General features: G+C 41.7%; 2 protein-coding genes across 9 annotated transcripts in view; one reads left to right on the forward strand and one right to left on the reverse strand.

The window, feature by feature from the left end:
* Neto1 (neuropilin and tolloid like 1) overlaps positions 1–13287 on the reverse strand; it is a 122925-nt gene extending 109638 nt beyond the window's left edge. Inside the window, exons 1-4 of one of the 2 annotated variants that reach the window (XM_048419442.3) lie at positions 12994–13287; positions 10937–10990; positions 10555–10692; positions 3949–4197 (exon numbers count right to left, since the gene is read on the reverse strand). In XM_048419442.3, the coding sequence (XP_048275399.1) occupies positions 3949–4197; positions 10555–10692; positions 10937–10990; positions 12994–13021 (469 nt within the window). In that variant the 5' untranslated portion in view covers positions 13022–13287. The remainder of the gene's footprint in view (positions 1–3948; positions 4198–10554; positions 10693–10936; positions 10991–12993) is intronic. The other variant, XM_048419441.3, reaches the window with a different exon arrangement.
* Positions 13288–13976: 689 nt separating this feature from the next.
* The window catches only part of LOC125390434 (uncharacterized), a 53500-nt gene continuing 49404 nt past the window's right edge, over positions 13977–18072 (forward strand). For 2 of the 7 annotated variants that reach the window (XR_007228738.3, XM_087895887.1), the window contains exons 1-2: positions 13977–14779; positions 15482–15554. Coding sequence is in view for 4 of the 7 variants with exons in the window: in XM_087895887.1 (XP_087752013.1) it covers positions 15502–15554 (53 nt within the window). In the remaining 3 variants the exon portion in view is untranslated. Of the gene's footprint in view, positions 14780–15063; positions 15329–15412; positions 15555–18072 lie in introns of those variants that run through there. The other 5 variants (XM_087895890.1, XM_087895888.1, XR_015734666.1 and 2 more) reach the window with 5 other exon arrangements.

Below are 18072 nucleotides of genomic sequence, written 5' to 3' on the forward strand. Positions count from 1 at the left end.
AGTAAATGATTAGCAAAAAGCATGTGTAACTGAAGGAAAGAAAGATTGCCTTCCATGGAAGTACGACCTTCAGTTACACATGCTGTTCTTTGCGACCCCAGAATTTGAACTAGCTGATTACTTCCTCTCCTGAAAGTAATTCTCATGCATGCTAGACGACTGTCCCAGGTGATTCCTCCCTATACTCAAGACCCAAGTGATGGCACAGGAACTCAAGATAACCATCAGTGAACTAAAAAGTAAAGACCCAGTGAAATGGGTAGGAAAATCAGAACACTTTCCTCAAGACCATTTTCCCTGGTATTTTTGTTGGCTGCTTTCCTTTCTGGCTGACTGATTTGCAGACATCACTGCAAATTCAAAGGCCAGACACTGAGGCCAGCAGGAGCTACAGATAAAAGGGCTATTTATTTTATTTTTGAAGTGATTAGAAAAGAAAATCAGACACTCAGATCTTAGGAAACAGAACAATTTTGGAGCTGGGTGAAGACCCAAAGTAGCAAGCTAGTAAGAAAAAATGGAAGCAGGAATTCAGAAAGAAAGGAGATGACAGGAGAATGAGCCAATTGGAGCTTGAGTTCTGAAACAGCCTCGGAAAACTTGATCCACACGGTAGTGGTAAAGCATCAAGCACCCTGGCTCGGTGTTGTTACATCTATCAGTTAGGGAACTCAGCTTCAAAGCACAGACTGCTCGAAGGTTCCTCATGCATGTAATCCCCTGACACTGATGTGGATAGGCAGATAAGGCTGCACATAGGAAATATTGTATTCTGTGATCCTAAAAGCCTAGTTGAAAATGTACCCATCTGTATATATTGATATGCTGTGTGTTTGTACATACATATATGATTTATTGTATAGGCAGGCTTGTGCATGCAAAAGTACATGTGTATGTGCATCAATCTTGTTAGCGTGGAAAAGGTGATCCACTCCTAGGAAATAAATATACACTCAGTTCAGTTTATAGAAACCAAGTTTTTCGTGCTTCAGTGTTAAAATTCAGATTTTTAGATTGTAGTGAATAAGTCACCTGACCTTCCTACAGTTATTTTTTTCCTGAATATATTTTATAACTTGTGATTGCCTTATAATATGATTTATTTTTTATTTATACTATCATAAATTAATACAACTCCTCCAATAGTGGGTTCAGCCCAAAAGTAATCTAACAAAAAGTGGAATGACATAAAAACTAGTTTTCCATATTTTTAGGGAACACACAAAGACCACATAAAGCAGAGACAGGGTGCATAAATTTGAAGTTGTCTAGGGTACCTTTTTTCCCCAATACCATCAAAATATTCTTATTTTAAAGAACATATGATCTGATTCATTTTTAATAATTCATTCATTTTTATTTCATGTTTAACGGTGTTTTGTCTTCAGGTATGTGTGTATAAGGGTGTCAGATACCCTAGAACTGGAGCTACAGACAGTTGTGAATTGCTATGTGGGGGGTAGGAATTGAATCCAGATCCTCTGGAGAAGTAGCTGGTGCTCTTAACCACTGAGCCATCTGTCTAACCCCAAGTTGATGCAGTTAAAAAAAAATCAAAAAAAACTACATATGGGAAAATTGAGATTTTCAAACATTCAAAAAGTTCAAATTCATAACTATTTGTTGATTGACTTATACTCAAAAATTATGAACAGCATTATCTTTATTTTTATAAGATAAAGTATTGTAGGTTTAAGGCTAGTGGCATGAAAAATAAAAAAATAATAATAAAACCATTCCTGGAGACCTTGCCTGTCCCCCTAGCTGAACCAGATTCCAGTCCTAGAGCTGGTGAGTTGGCCATTCTGCTCCACTCTGGTTCTACTTTGGTGACAAGATGATTTCTACAGTACCTGATACCTTAAAGCCTGAAATCAGTCAGAGGACCTCTTCCTTTCTTCGTTTTCCCAGCTCACTATATAAGTCAAACTACCAAATAAAAGTTTAAAGTCCATGGCAACTAAGGCAGACGGGCTCAGGTGTGAAATGCTGTCCGAGCTTCCACAAAGCTGAAGCCGTGCCCTCTGCCTCTTCCCACACTGGCTTTGCTTCCTCGGCCACACCATGTATGAAATGAACTGCTGATTGCTTTGCCACAGTGGCAAGGCCTTTGGGAATAGATCTTCTGACATCATAAAAGTGTTGCCTGCCCCCTTGTTATAATCCTACTGTCTCTTCTATGTCAATAGCAGCTTCTCTTTGTATTTACCCTCATTTATCCAGTAAAGACAGAAACCTGAGTCCATTGATAACTCAGACTAGTTTTCTGAGATTTTTCTCCTGAGGTTCTTTCTGGTTGAGTTGCTCCTGATGATAAAATACTGTGTCCGACATAAAGGCTGTGTAGCGCCAACTAACCTAAAGAAATAACTGACAGATTGGTCCCACTATGACTTCTAAGTCCCTGGGATAATGGAGAGGTGTCCCCACTTATGCCACAAGAAGCTATCACAGTGAAAGACATTACTATGTTGGTAAAAGCTTCTGACTGACATGACAATCTTTAGGAGCAGATACTTCCAAACCCTGGGCATTACATCCACAATCAACAAATTCATAATACAAATATACTTATAAAACCCTTCCTTATGTAAGCAATCTTAGTTAAAGGTTATATTCATAATTTTCTGTTACCCAAAAACACACATAAAAATACAGCACAAATAGTATGCTAGATAAAATAGTATACATTTTTATATCTTTTTGAAACATGCCAAATTAGTTTCATTGTGCCACATGAAATATCCATGGTTTCTATCTGCAATCTAAAGTAATTAAAAAGTGACCAAGCCACAATCACACAGTGTTATCATGAGCTACTATGATACCTAAGGTTAATCCACATAACACATTAAATATCTGGATTAATAAACAAACACTAAATGACACAATGTTACCAGTCCTAAATCATAGGTCAATTTTCTTTGACATTGTAAACTTTCTGGTTTATATGTTGTCTCTATGTACGCAATTATTTTCCTTTTGGTACTGGGGTTTGAGAACAGGGCCTCTCTCACTCTGGGTAAATACTCTACCGTTTAGTTTTCCCTTAGCCCTCCACTTCCATTATGTAAAACAATAGCTTCAAAAAACTTCCCTATAGTCCACGGTTCTTGTTGCCTATTATAACCGGAGCAAAACAACACATCCAAAATGAGAAGCCTGTCATCATATGTCAATTATGTGTTGCGTGTAACTTGAATGATTTGCTTCAACTAGAAAAAGAATGGCTTCGGTTCATCAAATATCAGTCGATGAATATGGAATGATTTGTGGGTTTAACAAGACGATAACATATTTTTGTAGTTATGAGAGATGACTTCTTGTAAAATGAGCCAATCAACATCACAGAACCCTTTGAATATTTGTTACAAATTAACATAAACTGAATAAATTTACGATTACTCCTATTTCCAGTTAGACCTTCAAATGAGTTACTAGTTCCCATAGGCCTTAGTTTTTTTTTCCCTCAAACCTCTGACAGATACCCATTTTCAGAAAGAAATTGGGCTACTGTATAAAAGGATATATTTCTTTTATAAATAATAGTTATGAAAACAAGTGTATTTTCAAGTTTTTAAAAATTACCTTAATGGTCATCCTTTATTGTATTACATTTGTCTTTTCACGTTTAGTGAGATCCTGCCTATGACAAATCTTCACATAACAGATGTGCCTCAAATTAGGCGTGTCAGTATAATGGAAGTCTGTTCAATTAACTGTGTTCCTCATGACCATATAGAGTTCTGATTCATTTTTTGTCTACTTAAGATTTAAAGATTTTTTTCAGAATTTGTGTTGCATAAAGGAAGTGGGTTATAGATTGGATTTTTAAGCATAACTTGAAATTCCACCAAAAAGTTTTAACATCTTACAAAAGATTTATAATATGAAAATAGAAAAGCAAGAGAGGGGTAACAAAAAAATTGAAAACAAGCTTCTACTTACCAGGTGTGAAATTATATCGAGCTGAAAATCCCATAGACTCCAGTTCACCATCAGCAAAAAATTTAATCCACAGAAATCTTCCGCTAGATTTTATTACAGGTGGATTCTGTTGTCCACAGAACCTTCCAATTATTGGAGAAAACCCAAAAGGTCCATCTCGAACTTCAATATGATCAAATTTGCATTCCCAAGATGGTTCAATTGAGTATTTTTCATCAAAATAGAGTTCAATGCACTGCCTTGGGGCAGCTGTAAAAAAGAAAGAAAGAAAGAAAGGAAGGAAGAAAGAAAGAGAGAGAGAGAGAGAGAGAGAGAGAAAGAGAAAGAGAGAAAGAACGAAAGTTTATATGTAGCAAGAAATTTCTTAAATCCTGAAACTGATTAACTGACTCTCTATCAGGTTCTATTTGTATGATGTCTGCTGGAACTGCAGAAGAGTTACATGGAAATACAAGGAAAGGGGATGTCAGCAATCGAAAGATACTTTCATTAAAGAACACCTAAGAATTGGCCTTTGAAACTGATGACATTGCACAAAACTCTATTGCCACATGAAATGACTAACGTGGAGCCAGTGCCTGGATAGCAATGCTGTTAACTCATGTTAGAAGGTGGTAGGGTGAAGGTCTCTCTTTTTTATAACCTCCTGTTTGGGTTTAAGGCCAGAAAGCACTTGGGGATTATTCCCAGGCAGTTATGCAACCACTCAGTTTCAGCCAGGTGTCTTGATTAGGTCCAAGGGCGTATACAAGGTATTGTGGGTAATGATCCCAGAAATCTAACGTGATCTCACCATGCTCAATTTGAACTTCAGTACTAGATGCCACAGCTGAACTACAGACCAATGCACTTGACAGATAAAGGTCTGGAGGAAGCCCCACCTCCACGGTCTCATCACATCAAATCCACAAGCTCCAGACACCTGGAGCATGTCTTGGTTTCTAAGGCACCATGTCCTCTGCAGGTGGGGTATATTTGTTTTGCTCGCTCTCCTCCCTATCTAGACTACAGTTTAACCCCTCTTTATTGAGAGAGGTTTCATTTGCTTGCTTTCTATTGTTTGCTTTTGCTTTTCTGTGACGGTGATTGATACCACGGCCTGACTCACAATCAGGAAATATTCCACAACTAAGCGACATCTCCAGCTCTCCTGGACATTCTTGTTTAGAGGAAATTCCTCTCTCAGTCTGTTCATAAAGACAAGAACCTTTTCTACTGTCTTTTTCTCATATTCAAGCTCAATATATGTCATTAATTTTTTCAATATTATTTTGAGTAAATAGACAATAGTTTCCTTTCATAGATATTTCCTAAGCTGTCTGAAAAATAGAATCTGATGACCTTAACAAACATATAAGCCACCACACTTATATGTTTTAGGAATGTTAATATTCCTTTATACTGTTCCCGTTCATGGACAAAAGAGTAGTAATGGCAATTCCTGTTATACTCATCCAGAATACTCTGTAATGGACATAACATTGGTTGAAATACCAGTAGACACATAGCCACACCAGGAACCTTTTCCTTGAAACCTCTGAGAAGACCTTCCCCTGCAGGGACCAACCAACCCTTCCAAAAACTTGGGCAAAGCAAAACTTGCTGCCGATATTATCAGCAACCATTCTAAATGTCTATCTTACTCCACTGTTTTGTAAATGTTTATTGATCACCACCATTGATAACCTAAAAACTAAACTTCTGCAGGCATGGACGTCAATGGTTTATATAATAAAATTGAGATGTTTGATAACTTAGAAATAGGAGACTCTTGTAATAAAATATAAACTTACTGCTCTCCATGTCTGTAATTAAAAATCAATAGCAAAGAGGTCAGCTTATGTCCAAAGAGCATTCTCCAAAATAGGTTTAATCTGTATAAATATTCTCAACTCATTCCCCACAGTAAAGAGAAGTTTATAACTCAGGCCCCATTTTTATTTGACAGTACATATTACAAAGGTCAATAGTCTGATGAGGTATGGTAGAGATAATTTTCCATTAAGGGCTTAAAACTTTCTAATTGAAAAATATCATTTAAAACTATCTGAGAAATCATGTTGTCTACCCAGTTTATTATTCTACAAACAAGATAAATGTTTAAGGACAGGGATTTATTTACAAATACAGCTGTAGTTCATTATCAGTCTATGCTATGTTTCCTTGTAATCCACTGTTTGATAAGCTAGAGGGAGGTTCTAAGAGAAATTAAACAACTACTTCAATGTATCAGACATCCTTTCTTTCTTTCTTTCTTTCTTTCTTACTTTCTTTCTTTCTTTCTTTCTCTCTCTCTCTCTCTCTTTCTTTCTTTCTTCCTTTCTTTCTTTCTTTCTTTTTGCTTCCTTTATTTCTTTCTTCCTTCCTCCCTTTTCTTTCCTTTCCTTTCTTTCTTTTTTATTCTTTCTTTCCTTTCATTCTCTTTTCTTTCTTTTTTATTCCTTCTTTTCTGTTGTTCCTGTTGTTTTGTTTTGTGTTTTGAGACTGTATTTCTCTGTGTAACCGTTCTGGCTGTCCTGGAACTTGCTCACTGTGCAGGCCAGGCTGGCCTCAAACTCACTGCCTCTGCCTCTGGTAGATTACTGCAATTAAAGGCATGTGCCAACACCTCCCAGATCCAGGCATTTCTTTTAGCTGCAAATACTTTAGGCTAAGCAAAAAAAGTCAAGAGTACTGTCTTCTGCCAATTTACTTAGCATTCAAGGTTTCATCTCTCGTCACATGTCCTCCTGCATCCTCTACCAGGAAGTAGATAGCCACCATGTGTGAAGAATACACTTATGCTTCTCTTCGATTTCCTAGTGGCTTAAAATTTATCTAACGTGGAAAATGCACCTCTCATTCTTTTCCAGCAGCACGCCCTCAGGCATCCTCTGCAGGACATGTCATATAAGCATAGCTGAGTTTCCTTTCCTTTCACCCAGCATGCTGAGTTAACTTCCATCAGTCCATGCAAAAAAAGTTTCATGAGCTAAATTTTAGAAAACCCCAAATAACTTGTTGAAAAGTGTGCATGCTACCCAGAGTTGCTTACATAGATGCACAGATGGGTGGTTACAGCATAGATAAATGGAATCTGCCAGGGTTCAGTTGCATTAACTCACTTTTTCTTCAACTGTTTCTATTCACAGACTCCTCCATTCTACTCCCCCTAGCTGATGTTCAACTGAAAATAAAGTTCCTTCAGCTTTTTATCCCTCTCAGTCTCTTGGGATTTTGTGTTCATTCACACAAACTTTATATACATGCAATGACTTCCTGAATCAGCAGAGCTGATACCACCTGCCGTCAAAGGATATTGCTTTCCACGACTGTGAGTTTACCGGATTCTTTTTTTTTTAAAAAAAAAAACCTTATCTTAAACAACTAGGCCATTTATTTCTGCCTCTTAGTTTTGCTTCCTGTTGCTATTATAAAACAGTCTGGCAAAAGCAACCAGAATGAGAAAATGTTTATTTAGCTCATGGTGGAGAACCATCGAGGCAACAACTAGTGACATGATCCCCACAGAAGCACAGAGCAGTGAACCAACAGTTCAGAGCCAGGCTAGGAAACCGTGCCCTCTACTTTCAAGATGGGTGTTCTCACCCCAGATTACCCAGTTGTGAAAAATCCTTCACAACTGACTAACCACACCTAGACAATCTTTCCTTGACACTTCCTTCCCAGGAATTCTACATATGTCAACAATAAAAAAAATATATTCTTTTCTCCTTTAATTTTAAATTTACATATTTTCTACTGATCAAATTATTTCTTGTAGAGATTAATAGCATAATTTTCCTCATTCAAACAATCTCCTGTTTACTGTGCTTTTACAACCCACTGCCCCAAATACTGTCTTCCCCAATCTTCAGCTTCCTGGGAAGTGGTTCTCTCCCCGACTGCCTTAATCACTATCTTCATTCTGAAGTCGCAAGCAGATTCTAAATTGCTTCATACAATAAACACATATGCGTGCTTGCTTCATTTTTCTTCTTATAACAACTGTCACTTGGAAATCCACAGATTCTTGAATCTCATCCACACCAGCTCCATGACATCCCTGATGATTCCCCTGCTCATCTGAAGCTACTTCTGAGAGTCCTCCGGGTCTGTCTGTTCTGCCCATTCCCAACATGCTATGTCCCAGAGACATCCCCAAGCCCCTCTTTATTCACGTTAATCCAGCACATTAAGTGTTACTGAAACATGGTGCAATGATTTCAAAATCAGATGGTGCTTGAGCCTCAACTTCCAAAGAAATTGCAAAATGGAAAGCCCTGGACAACTATACTTTTATTTAATAAGTTTAAATATTGGTGTTCTAAATGCTTCCTTCCTATAATTTTATTCATATGAAGTCTTCACTAACTATCTCTATACTTATATCCCGTACATATGAAGAATCAACAGAGATCACTCCATTAAACTAAAATTGCACACAGCATTCTCTCTAGGAGACACTCATGAAAAGTGGCAAACAATTGATCACATGGGTGTTTTATAAACCCTGTTCTATCATCTCCCTCTCAATCATTTGAATTTCAATTTCCTAAAGACATCGTCCTTCCTCCCTTTGCTCTGTCACCCCTGTCAATATCTTTAGCTCCTATTTTCTCTGCATTATTTGGCTGTTCTCAGTAGCTCTTTGGTTGGCATTCCTTTCCTCCAGTTACTTTCCTACTGAAGTCTCACCTCACTTATTTTCTGAATTCTTCCCGTGATTCCACTGCCTACAGATAACTTATGGGATTTCTATAGGTTTGGTTCCTAGAATACAGGTTTCCTTGTTAGGATCACGTCCCCTGCTAACAGTTTTCTCTTCACCTGTGCAGAAGGCCTGGTGTCCCCAGCTTACCACTTCTCTGTACCTTAGCATACAGTTTTCTGTTAAAAAGAGGACTACCACCTGGGTACAGGTAAACAATGAACGATGATATCATAATTATTGCTTCTTCTTCCTGTTCCAGCAATCCTGTGTAAACCACAATGCCCCTGGTTGACTCAAACTCCACAAGCCAGACTGACAGTATGGCTAGTATCTTGAAACTTTTGTGCAATGCTTGATAGCAAATCCATAAAATAGTCACTAGAGCATCACTTGAATGTGTTAAGTGTAGATGACTTCAAAAAAATGCTATAGAAAATAATAGGCTTTCTGCTCGTTTTCTCATTTTATTTTGTCCCTGATATAAATACAAAAATAAATGAGGCTATATGAAAGCTATCACATTCAAGGCAAGCAGTCCTCGTAAAGGTCCCAGAGGAAAACACAAAGAAGCACAACTCACGGGCTACATACATGTCATGTTTTGTTCTTTCCAATACAAGGACATTTGTTTCAGCAGGGAGCTTGGTTTCTATGTGTCTCCATTTACTAGTTAGCAAAATGAAGATACCTTCCTATGAGTAAATGTTCTGGTATGTAGGAAGTTATTTAAAAGTTCATCATGTATTATTTTAACACACCTAATTAATAAACATAAAATACAAACTTAATAAAAGTAGCAGCTGATTTCAAATAAGAAACTCAGTGTTTTCATCGTCTAGAGATCTAAACTAGCAGACATCTGTTTGCGTTGGTTTGTTTTATTCCTTAAACATAAAACTTTATTCAGTTTGCGTTATCTTTGATAAAAATAATTACTTTAAGCAATGCAAGAGGAGGAGGAAGATTCCTGACTTATGGATGAAAATAAGAATAATAAATCATTTCTGAACAGGGCCTCTCAAAATCAGAGAAACAGAAGCCAGAGATTTTGTTCATGTTGCTGCTGTTTTGCTTTGTTTTGTTTTATTTTGTTTTTTGAAGATCAACTCTGTGATCACTACTCTGGTGTATGAGGAGACATTATGTAGTCACAATTTTCTGTTACCACAGCTTAGTCCGCAGGTGTACAGGATGTGGAGGGTAGCAAGTTTGGGGTTATCTGGAACTAAGGCTTAAGATGTAGCCTTCATCACTAGGAGACATATTCACATATTTTAAAAGCTTCCTCTATATTTAATTGAGAGGTGTCTCAAGGTTAAAAGAAATGGAAAATATTCAGATGAGTGAATATTTTTTAAAGTACTTTGTGTCCTTCAGGTTGGAAAAAACAGATGAGAGCTCCGTAAGTTAGAACTTTGGCTGGCCTGAAAATATGATCAACTCACTTGGAAGTACACAAAAGCCTAAATCCCACTCACATTAATGTTTAGAAAACACGATCGCAGATAAACTTTTTTTCCATTCACATTGTTCTCTGTTGTTAAAATTGAACAAACCACTAACATATTGATTATTATAATTATTAAACCATCAGAATATTAGTTTTCAAAATGTCATCAATTGACATACTCTGTCAAATACAGAATAATTCTGTTATTTTAGATTGCTGCAAAAGAAGATTTAGGTTGTGTACTTGTTTCATTTACCAGATAGTTGTGTGTTCATAACCCATTTTTAATCATTTATAAATTACCCTGATTCTGGATTTACAATTATTTGTATACTGAGAGATACTTGTGTTTAGTATCTCCAGAACCAGTTCTGTTCTGTCTCTGTTCACATCACATGCGTAGGGCCTGGAGAAGGCCAGGCTTTGGCTGGTCTCCTTGGCCTGGCATTCTCTCCGCTCTTACCTTCTATGATGTAGACACACTCTCGGTCAGGGGGGTACTTGCTGGGATAATTGGGAGAGGTAAAGACACCTCCGTCTGCATGTTTTGTCCAAGTTCCACACTGCACTGACTTCTGTGTTTCCGAAGTGATTTGTTTTTCTATAAAAACAAAACAAATTTTTTTAAAAATAAGAACCATCATCCACTCTCTTGTAACACCAGAACTCGAGAGGATATTCTCATAATTTCCATTAGTAAATTAATTTTGAGATGGTCTTTCAGTCAAAGCCTGTCAATTATACATTCTGTGGGATGTTTAGTTATTATGGAATGGATATGGTGAAATAGGAAAATTCAAAATAATTAGACATCCTTTTTATAATTAATAAAATAAAAAGCACACCTGTTCCTTTCTTGGTTGCTCCAGAAGAATGGAGGATGATTAAACTTGCTATAACTGAAACAGAAAAAAGAACAGTTAGAAATGTAAAGTTCACACCCCAAATGACCAAACCTTGTGAAACAGGAAGGCAATCTACAGAGAAGGTGATACCAAGATAGAAAAATGTTATCATTGCTAGTCTTTACAAAGGTGACTTAGAACTTTGGAAATCTAAACTGGCATGTTCCAAGTAAAATGTGGGACTGCCATGGAAGTACTTCCTATTTAGAATGGATGAGACAGAAACTCTTCAAAGCTGTAAACAATGTTACACTCTGCAAATGCTACACAGACTGCAAGGATGTTTCCAGGTCTCTCTGGAGTAAAGGACCCTTTGCTAAAAGCTTTGCCACTGTCATTAAAGCAAGAAGAGGGCCACAAGTACAAGGAGAAAGGGCAAAGCAAAGAGCCAAATGTCCATGATCCACCCTAGCATGCTGCCAATAAGCTTGGGTTGCAGAACATAAACAAGTCTGCAAAGCCTATGACAGGTGGGGCTGGAGTGCAAGAGAAAACAGATCCTAGCAGATGGGTCAAAGCATCAAAACAGAACTATGGGAAGGGTTTTGTTTGTTTGTTTGTGTTAGTTTAGCTTTTGCTTGTTTGTATTAAAAAAAGGAACTAACCAAACTACCAACTAGCCCTGTCTATAACCTTCTCCAGCTGCAAAACCCATCATTTCTAAACTGAACTGTGATTCTAAACTGACTATCATGCAGAAGCAGACATTTTTGAGGAAGGGAATTTCTAGAAGCATCCATGGAGTCAGTTCAGGGTCAGAGACTCTGGTCTGCCACTGAACAGTAAGTTTGCGTGGCTGTGAAGATCTGAAGTTCTGCTTACCTCTCCCTTCACTCAAAAATATCTAGAGAAGCCCAAAACTTGAAAAGAGTTTTTTTTTTTAAATCTGATCTTGGTAATAACTGGCATTTCTTCTGCTTCATTTTTATTATTTATTTTGATCAATTACATAAAAGCTCTTCCTTTGCACATTTCCACCTGAAACTAAACTAGGGAGAGGGATTGGGGGCACCACTCACCCTTCTTATCTAAGACACATCTTTATCCTCAGAAGGATTATCTGGGTCTTGACATGAAGTTCAGAATGATTGTCAACTGCACTACTTCATACTTTGGCCAGGTCACTCATATACTCAAAGACTGGCCGTGTGTGTGTGTGTGTGTGTGTGTGTGTGTGTGTGTGTGTGCACATCGTTCCTAACTTGCTTTAATTCTATAACTGCCTCCACCACCACAGGCACAAAGAGGCTTCAGGCGTATCCGTGTGTACATTTGGCCTTTTTACTCTGCTTTTCCTATTTTGATGGACTCACACAGAGGACCTGTGCGGAGCTGAACTCATGGATTAAGAAGATCTCTTAACACAGTGGCACAGATTCAGCCCACCAGCCCTTGCTTCATGGCAGCACATTCCCACCACACATTTTCTGACATTGCCTTTAATCACTTCTGAACCTGCCTGTCTGCCTCCACTCCTCCCCACACCACCGCCAGGCTTTACCACACTCCTAAGCAGAATTAGAGCTTTAGGGGCAGAGGTTGGATTGTACTCTACCCAAAGACCCTGGGTTCAGGTGTGCATTAGCTTACCTGAGAAATAGGTGGGCCCGTGAACCCCTCAATCCCACAAAGGAGGATTAGTTCTTGCCCAGCAGAGATCAATCCTACTACCTCCCAGCGTCCACCTGCTACCTCTCTGGGGCCCAGCATCTCCTACACGTGTCTACTTTTAAAGCACAGGCTCCTTTGGACCACCTAGAGATCTTGCCTATGGAGAGACGTTTTCCCTGACCAACTCTGAGGTCCAGCGCCACTCCGTGCGCCGCCCCCGCCAGGTTGTATGATGCTGCAGTACCGAAAGTTTACATCTGCCCCAGACTCCAAGAGACTGCGGGGTCTGGTTGGAGTGGTTGGCAAGGCTTTTCTCGGCGCATGGGGCCAAGAGGCGAGGTGACAGCACCCCGGGAACGGACTGGCACTGCTGGAAAGGTACTCACTGTGAAACAAACTGCGTCCATAGATCATGTCTGTGCGTTACACCAGAGGCTCCGATCTCCACTAATTCCATTTAGAAACGGGGAGACTTCGTTGGTAGGGAGAGGATGGAGTCCAGAGATTTTAAATATGCAAACCACGGGCAAAATACAGTGCAGGGGAAGCGAGAGAGGAAAGAAAGCGATCGCGATCGAAACTGTTCTATCTTCCGCCCTTGGCTGGCTCTCACCCTCCTTTGCTCTCTCACCGCCGCGAAGCCAGCATCTCCACCATGACGCTCTCATCACACCCGGGCGCCGACCGCCACCATGAACACTGCCGCCGGCAGCACCCTCCTCCTCTGCATCATCGCCGCCGCCGCAGCTGTCAGGAGGACGCGGCGGGCAGTCGGCGCGCGGGCGGCTGCAGGCGCGGGGCGAACCCCGGGGCGCCCAATGCCAGGACCCGATCTGGACCTGGTGGCTGAAGGCGCAAAGCGGGTACCGGTCCCGACCGACGGCAACAACTGGTCGGGCGACAGCGAAGGCGGTGGTAGGGGCTTGCTCAATCGCCAGTCTCATCCACCAGGAGCACCAGGTCCGAGCAGCGTCGCCGGGAGGATGTCCAGACGCAGCCCTCCTCTCTCGAGCCTTTGGGGGTCTGGTGCTGATGCATTGAAGGCAGGAGGCAAGGGTCCGTCATGGGCTCGGCGGGCTGCGCGCCACCTCTGCGATCTTGCAGGAAAAGGAACCTAAGGGTGGGCGTCTGGGGGCGGGGGAGGGCTCAAGGGTGGTGGAGGGGAACACGGGGGTGGTTAAAAGGGGGAGGGAAGAGAGGGAGAGGAAGATCAGGAATATGGCAGAGTTACCAAGTGAGCACCTTAGTCATAGCTCTGGGTTGCATGACCCTCCAGGAAGCCCAAAGCCTGGGTGAGACTGGGCAGCTGAGCCCGGCCCGTGCCCCCAGGGCTGGGTGCGCGGCGCAATGGGGCGGCGGCGACAGCAAGGACATCACAGCGGCTTGGTTCGTGGGGGAGGGGGAGGGGGGTGAGGACCAGGCTGGACTCCTTCCCTCAGTCAGCTCTGGCAGAAGGGTCTACGGGAGCTTCGCAAATTCCCCACCGCATCTCAGTGGAGGACGAAAGGCGTGGAAGGGGGAGGGACCATCGTGCGAAAATGCCCCTTCGAGTTTGGTTCTTCACTTTTTAAAGATTTGAAGTGATTGTCTCCCGTCCACCTAACTGGAGCCTTTCTAGTCCCCCTCTTTTAGAGGGTGAAGACTTCACCTTTTAGCCTCTGGTCTTAGATCCGAGGCAGTGGCGCTGGAAGATAACAGGAAAGCGGTAAAAGTTTCACGATTAATCACTAGAGAAGACCCTCACGAGAATACCACCGAACACCTCCCTCAAAGACACAGCCCCTTGAAATGTATCTTTCTCAGAAAAATACTCAAAACTGTCCAAAGGTAAACACGTATCACCCCACCCCTATACACACAAATGCGCGCGCCGCTCGTCAAACTCAGAGTGAAAAGGAGTTGCTGGAAAAACAGCAGCAAGAACCCCAATTTGTAAAAATGCAAATTGATGAATGTGAAATCATAGTAAAAAACGAGGCAGCGCCATACGCGGGGGAGGGGCCGCTGGATCTTGCAGCGTTGGGCAGTCCCTCCTCCCCTGACAGTACAGCAATTCTTTCCACCTCTGCCCAGGAAGCTCCAGGATCCCACACTCACTCCCAGGTCTCTGCTGAACCCGCCTGTGCTGACCACCGCGGTGCGAGCTGTACCTTCGTGGTGCAGCTCCAGCGGGTGAGCGACCCTCTCTCGCCTGAAGCACTACCTCGCAGATTGTGCCCCAGCTGGGGATCACGGTAGTGAGGGAAAGGAGGCTGGGAAAAGTCAGGCAGCCAATTAATGCATGAGGCTGAAAAGACAAGGGTCTCCTCAAAAAGGCTAAGAATGGGCCCTTGGAAAGAGACAGGAGAGCGCTCCAGAACCAGAGCTACAGCCGCGCACCTGCTGCTGAGGCTGGAGCCGCCCACATGGGTGTGTGGATGTCTGCCGAGTGGGCGTGTATGTAGTGATCAAGTCCACAGGCTCTCATAGTGGAGCTGGAGAAGGTGGGGTGAGGCACGCGGGTGGGGAATAGTGAGTGACTCCAGTCTAAAGGGAATTGGCGTTCAAATGTAAGCTTCTAGTTCCTGGAGATTCTGGACTGCAAGTCTTGAATCGGTGGGGTACATTGAGTAAACAGAACCGTTTAGACTAGGTGAGCAGATGTAGCCAAGGAGGCAAGAGAACTAGAGAGAGAGAAACAGAGCAAATAAGCAAGAAGAGAGAGAAAAGAGGAGGAAGAAGGTAGGAGGGAGGGGAAGGAGACAGAGAAGAGAGGAGAGAGAGAGAGAGAGAGAGAGAGAGAGAGAGAGAGAGAGAGAGGAGAGAGAGAGAGAACGTGAATTGGAGGAGAGAACACTGTTCCTTCTAAGGGAAGCCAATTTCTCTCGGAGTCAGGCAGGCCTGCAAGAGGAGCTATGAGCTTGGAAAAGGGAGAGCTGTGCCCATGGATGCTGCTGAGCCTGAGCCGGTGAGTCTCTGGCACACACCAACTTTCAAATGAACCCTGTAACAGAATGTCCTAGAGGTGGTTCTGTGACCCCCATGTGATTCTTGTGCCAATAGGGGGGGTGGGGTGGGAATGGCAGTGGGCGGAAGAGATTAGAGAGAGTGGAAGTGAGGTAGAAGTCCCCCTCCACCCCGTTGTGAGGAAGGAAAAAGAGATGTTAAGCCAGTGGTGAGTGTGACCAAGAATGCCTGTGAAACCAGCTTCCTGGGAAGCAAGGATAGCTGCCTTTAGAGTAGAGAGAGGGCAGACTTCACGACAAATGGCGGCGAGGGGGGATTTGAGAGAATAGCTCTATATGGGAGTCCTTAAACTGTATATGGCTGTAATTAGACAGATCCGAAATGTGTCATGTTTATAAAAATGACAAAATTTGTCAAAGAAACTGTGGCAACATTTGAAATAGTTTTACAGAAGATTTTACTGAGTTTTCAACTGCAAATTAGATACAGGAAAAAAGTTCTGGTTGCAGACAAAACTCTGGCTCCAAGTATCCTCTTTTCTCCTGTTTGTCCAGTGTTTGCCCAGTCAGGGAAGTGGCCACCCAGGTGCTCCTAGTCAGGTGGTCCTTCTATCAAAAAGTAAGGCACACTGCATGATTACACATGCAAAGGTCGGTGACAGGAAATTCAGAAAGGAAATCCCAGGAAAGCGAGGGACAGAAATGGGGGGGTGTCAGGGAGCTATAGCGGTGTCCATGCCTTTGTCTTAAGTCAAGTTCTCATGGTGGCCTGCCTAGTTTTCAGTACCTAGGGCACCTGTGGGCAGTGCCTAAGGCTGGCCATCTTTGCATCGGCTCCCCAGGTGCTGAAGGAGAGAGTACTCACTTCTTACTCCTCCATCACCAGGGGCTCTCTCCTGGGACTACAGTATGCTCAACTATTACTCTGCTCCCCTGAACCTCCCAGGCTGCTGAGGTTTCTCTATCTTTGATGCCATCTTCATTAATACAGGCATGGCCTCACCCTCTCCCACAATCCTCTTGGATCACAAGCTGACTTCTCATTCTTAATAATCTGTCAAATGATCACTTGCTGAAAAATGCTACCTCCCTAATAGGAGCCCACAGATACTTCCATTTTAAAAAGTTATGGGGGGAAAGTTCAACTTCCCTAAGAGAAGTCTATGAATATCTTTAGTCACCCTACATGGTGTGGTTGTTTTAAAAGGATACCTCATAAACTGGTATATGTTTGAGTTCAGTATGCCACCCTGGAAGGATTTTAAAAGATCTGAATTAAAATATTGAATACTCTGGAAAGCGGTGAAGAATTGAAGCTTTATGGACCTAAGGAAGTGTTCTTGGTTGCTTCCCAGCTTGCACTAGCGTAACAACTAAGGGGTAAGGAAGATTTCCAAATTGTAACTAAAGAGGAGGGTATCTCCAAATGGAAATGCAAACATTTGTCTGTATGCATATAATTCTTTATAAAGAACACTACCCATGCCCCCACCCACATACTTGAGCACTATGTATCCCTTGTGAATCCTCTCTACTTTTCTGGAGCAACCATGGGGCTGCCTTTCTGTTATACAAAGGGGTGGTGTTTCAAGAACTAAAATAGTGTATTTTTACTCATTAGCTCATCAGTATTTGAGCAATAGAGTTATAGTTGTTCCTTTTCTCATTACTGTGATGACATACCTGACAAATTAATATAAGGAAATGTATATTTGATCTTACAGAACAAGAATAAAGCCCACCATAGCAAGAAAAGCATGCTGGCTCAAGGCACATGGCTATATTGCATGTGTAATCAGGAAGACGATCAGTGAAGCTTAGCTTGCTCTCCCATTTCCCCCTTTCCACAGTTCAGAAACCGGCTGTTAGAGTGGTGCCCTCACATTCAGAATGAGTCTCTCTCTCTCTCTCTCTCTCTCTCTCTCCCCTCTCTCTATCTCTCCTCTCTCTCTCTCTCTCTCTCTCTCTCTCTCTCTCTCTCCCCTCTCTCTCTCTCCTCTCTCTCTCTCTCCTCTCTCTCTCTCTCTCTCTCTCTCTCTCTCTCTCTCTCTCTCTATATATATATATATATATATATATATATATATATATTTGGAAAAGAGGTTCTGCTTTTGTTCTACAGAGAACGGGAGCCTGTGGATTCAGAAATATATATAATTTCTGTCAGATTTTTCCATGAAGCAGGAAATTTGAAGATCTCTTATTCCTTGTATTGGCAAAGTTTATCAGTTGCTTTTTTCTGTTTCCTGCAAAATGTCTGGCAGTTCTTTCATGAAGCAGAAACCCTGAAGTACTGTCTTACCTTTAAGCAAGCTCAGCAGTCATTTTTCTATGGTTCCTACATGCCCAGTTCATACAGCATAACATCAAGCAGTCCAGGCAAGAGCAGTTTCTTGCCCAAATGGTTAACAAACTCTATAAGGAGCCTTTCGATGCCCATCATCTTCTTGAAGTAGATTTGTGCTGCCAAGAACAGATGTGTATTGTAGTCACGAAAAGTCCTAAGTATTTAAAACATTC

Source organism: Myodes glareolus, chromosome 13, assembly GCF_982192425.1.
Source record: "Myodes glareolus chromosome 13, mMyoGla1.1, whole genome shotgun sequence".
Classification (NCBI taxonomy): Eukaryota; Metazoa; Chordata; class Mammalia; order Rodentia; family Cricetidae; genus Myodes; species Myodes glareolus.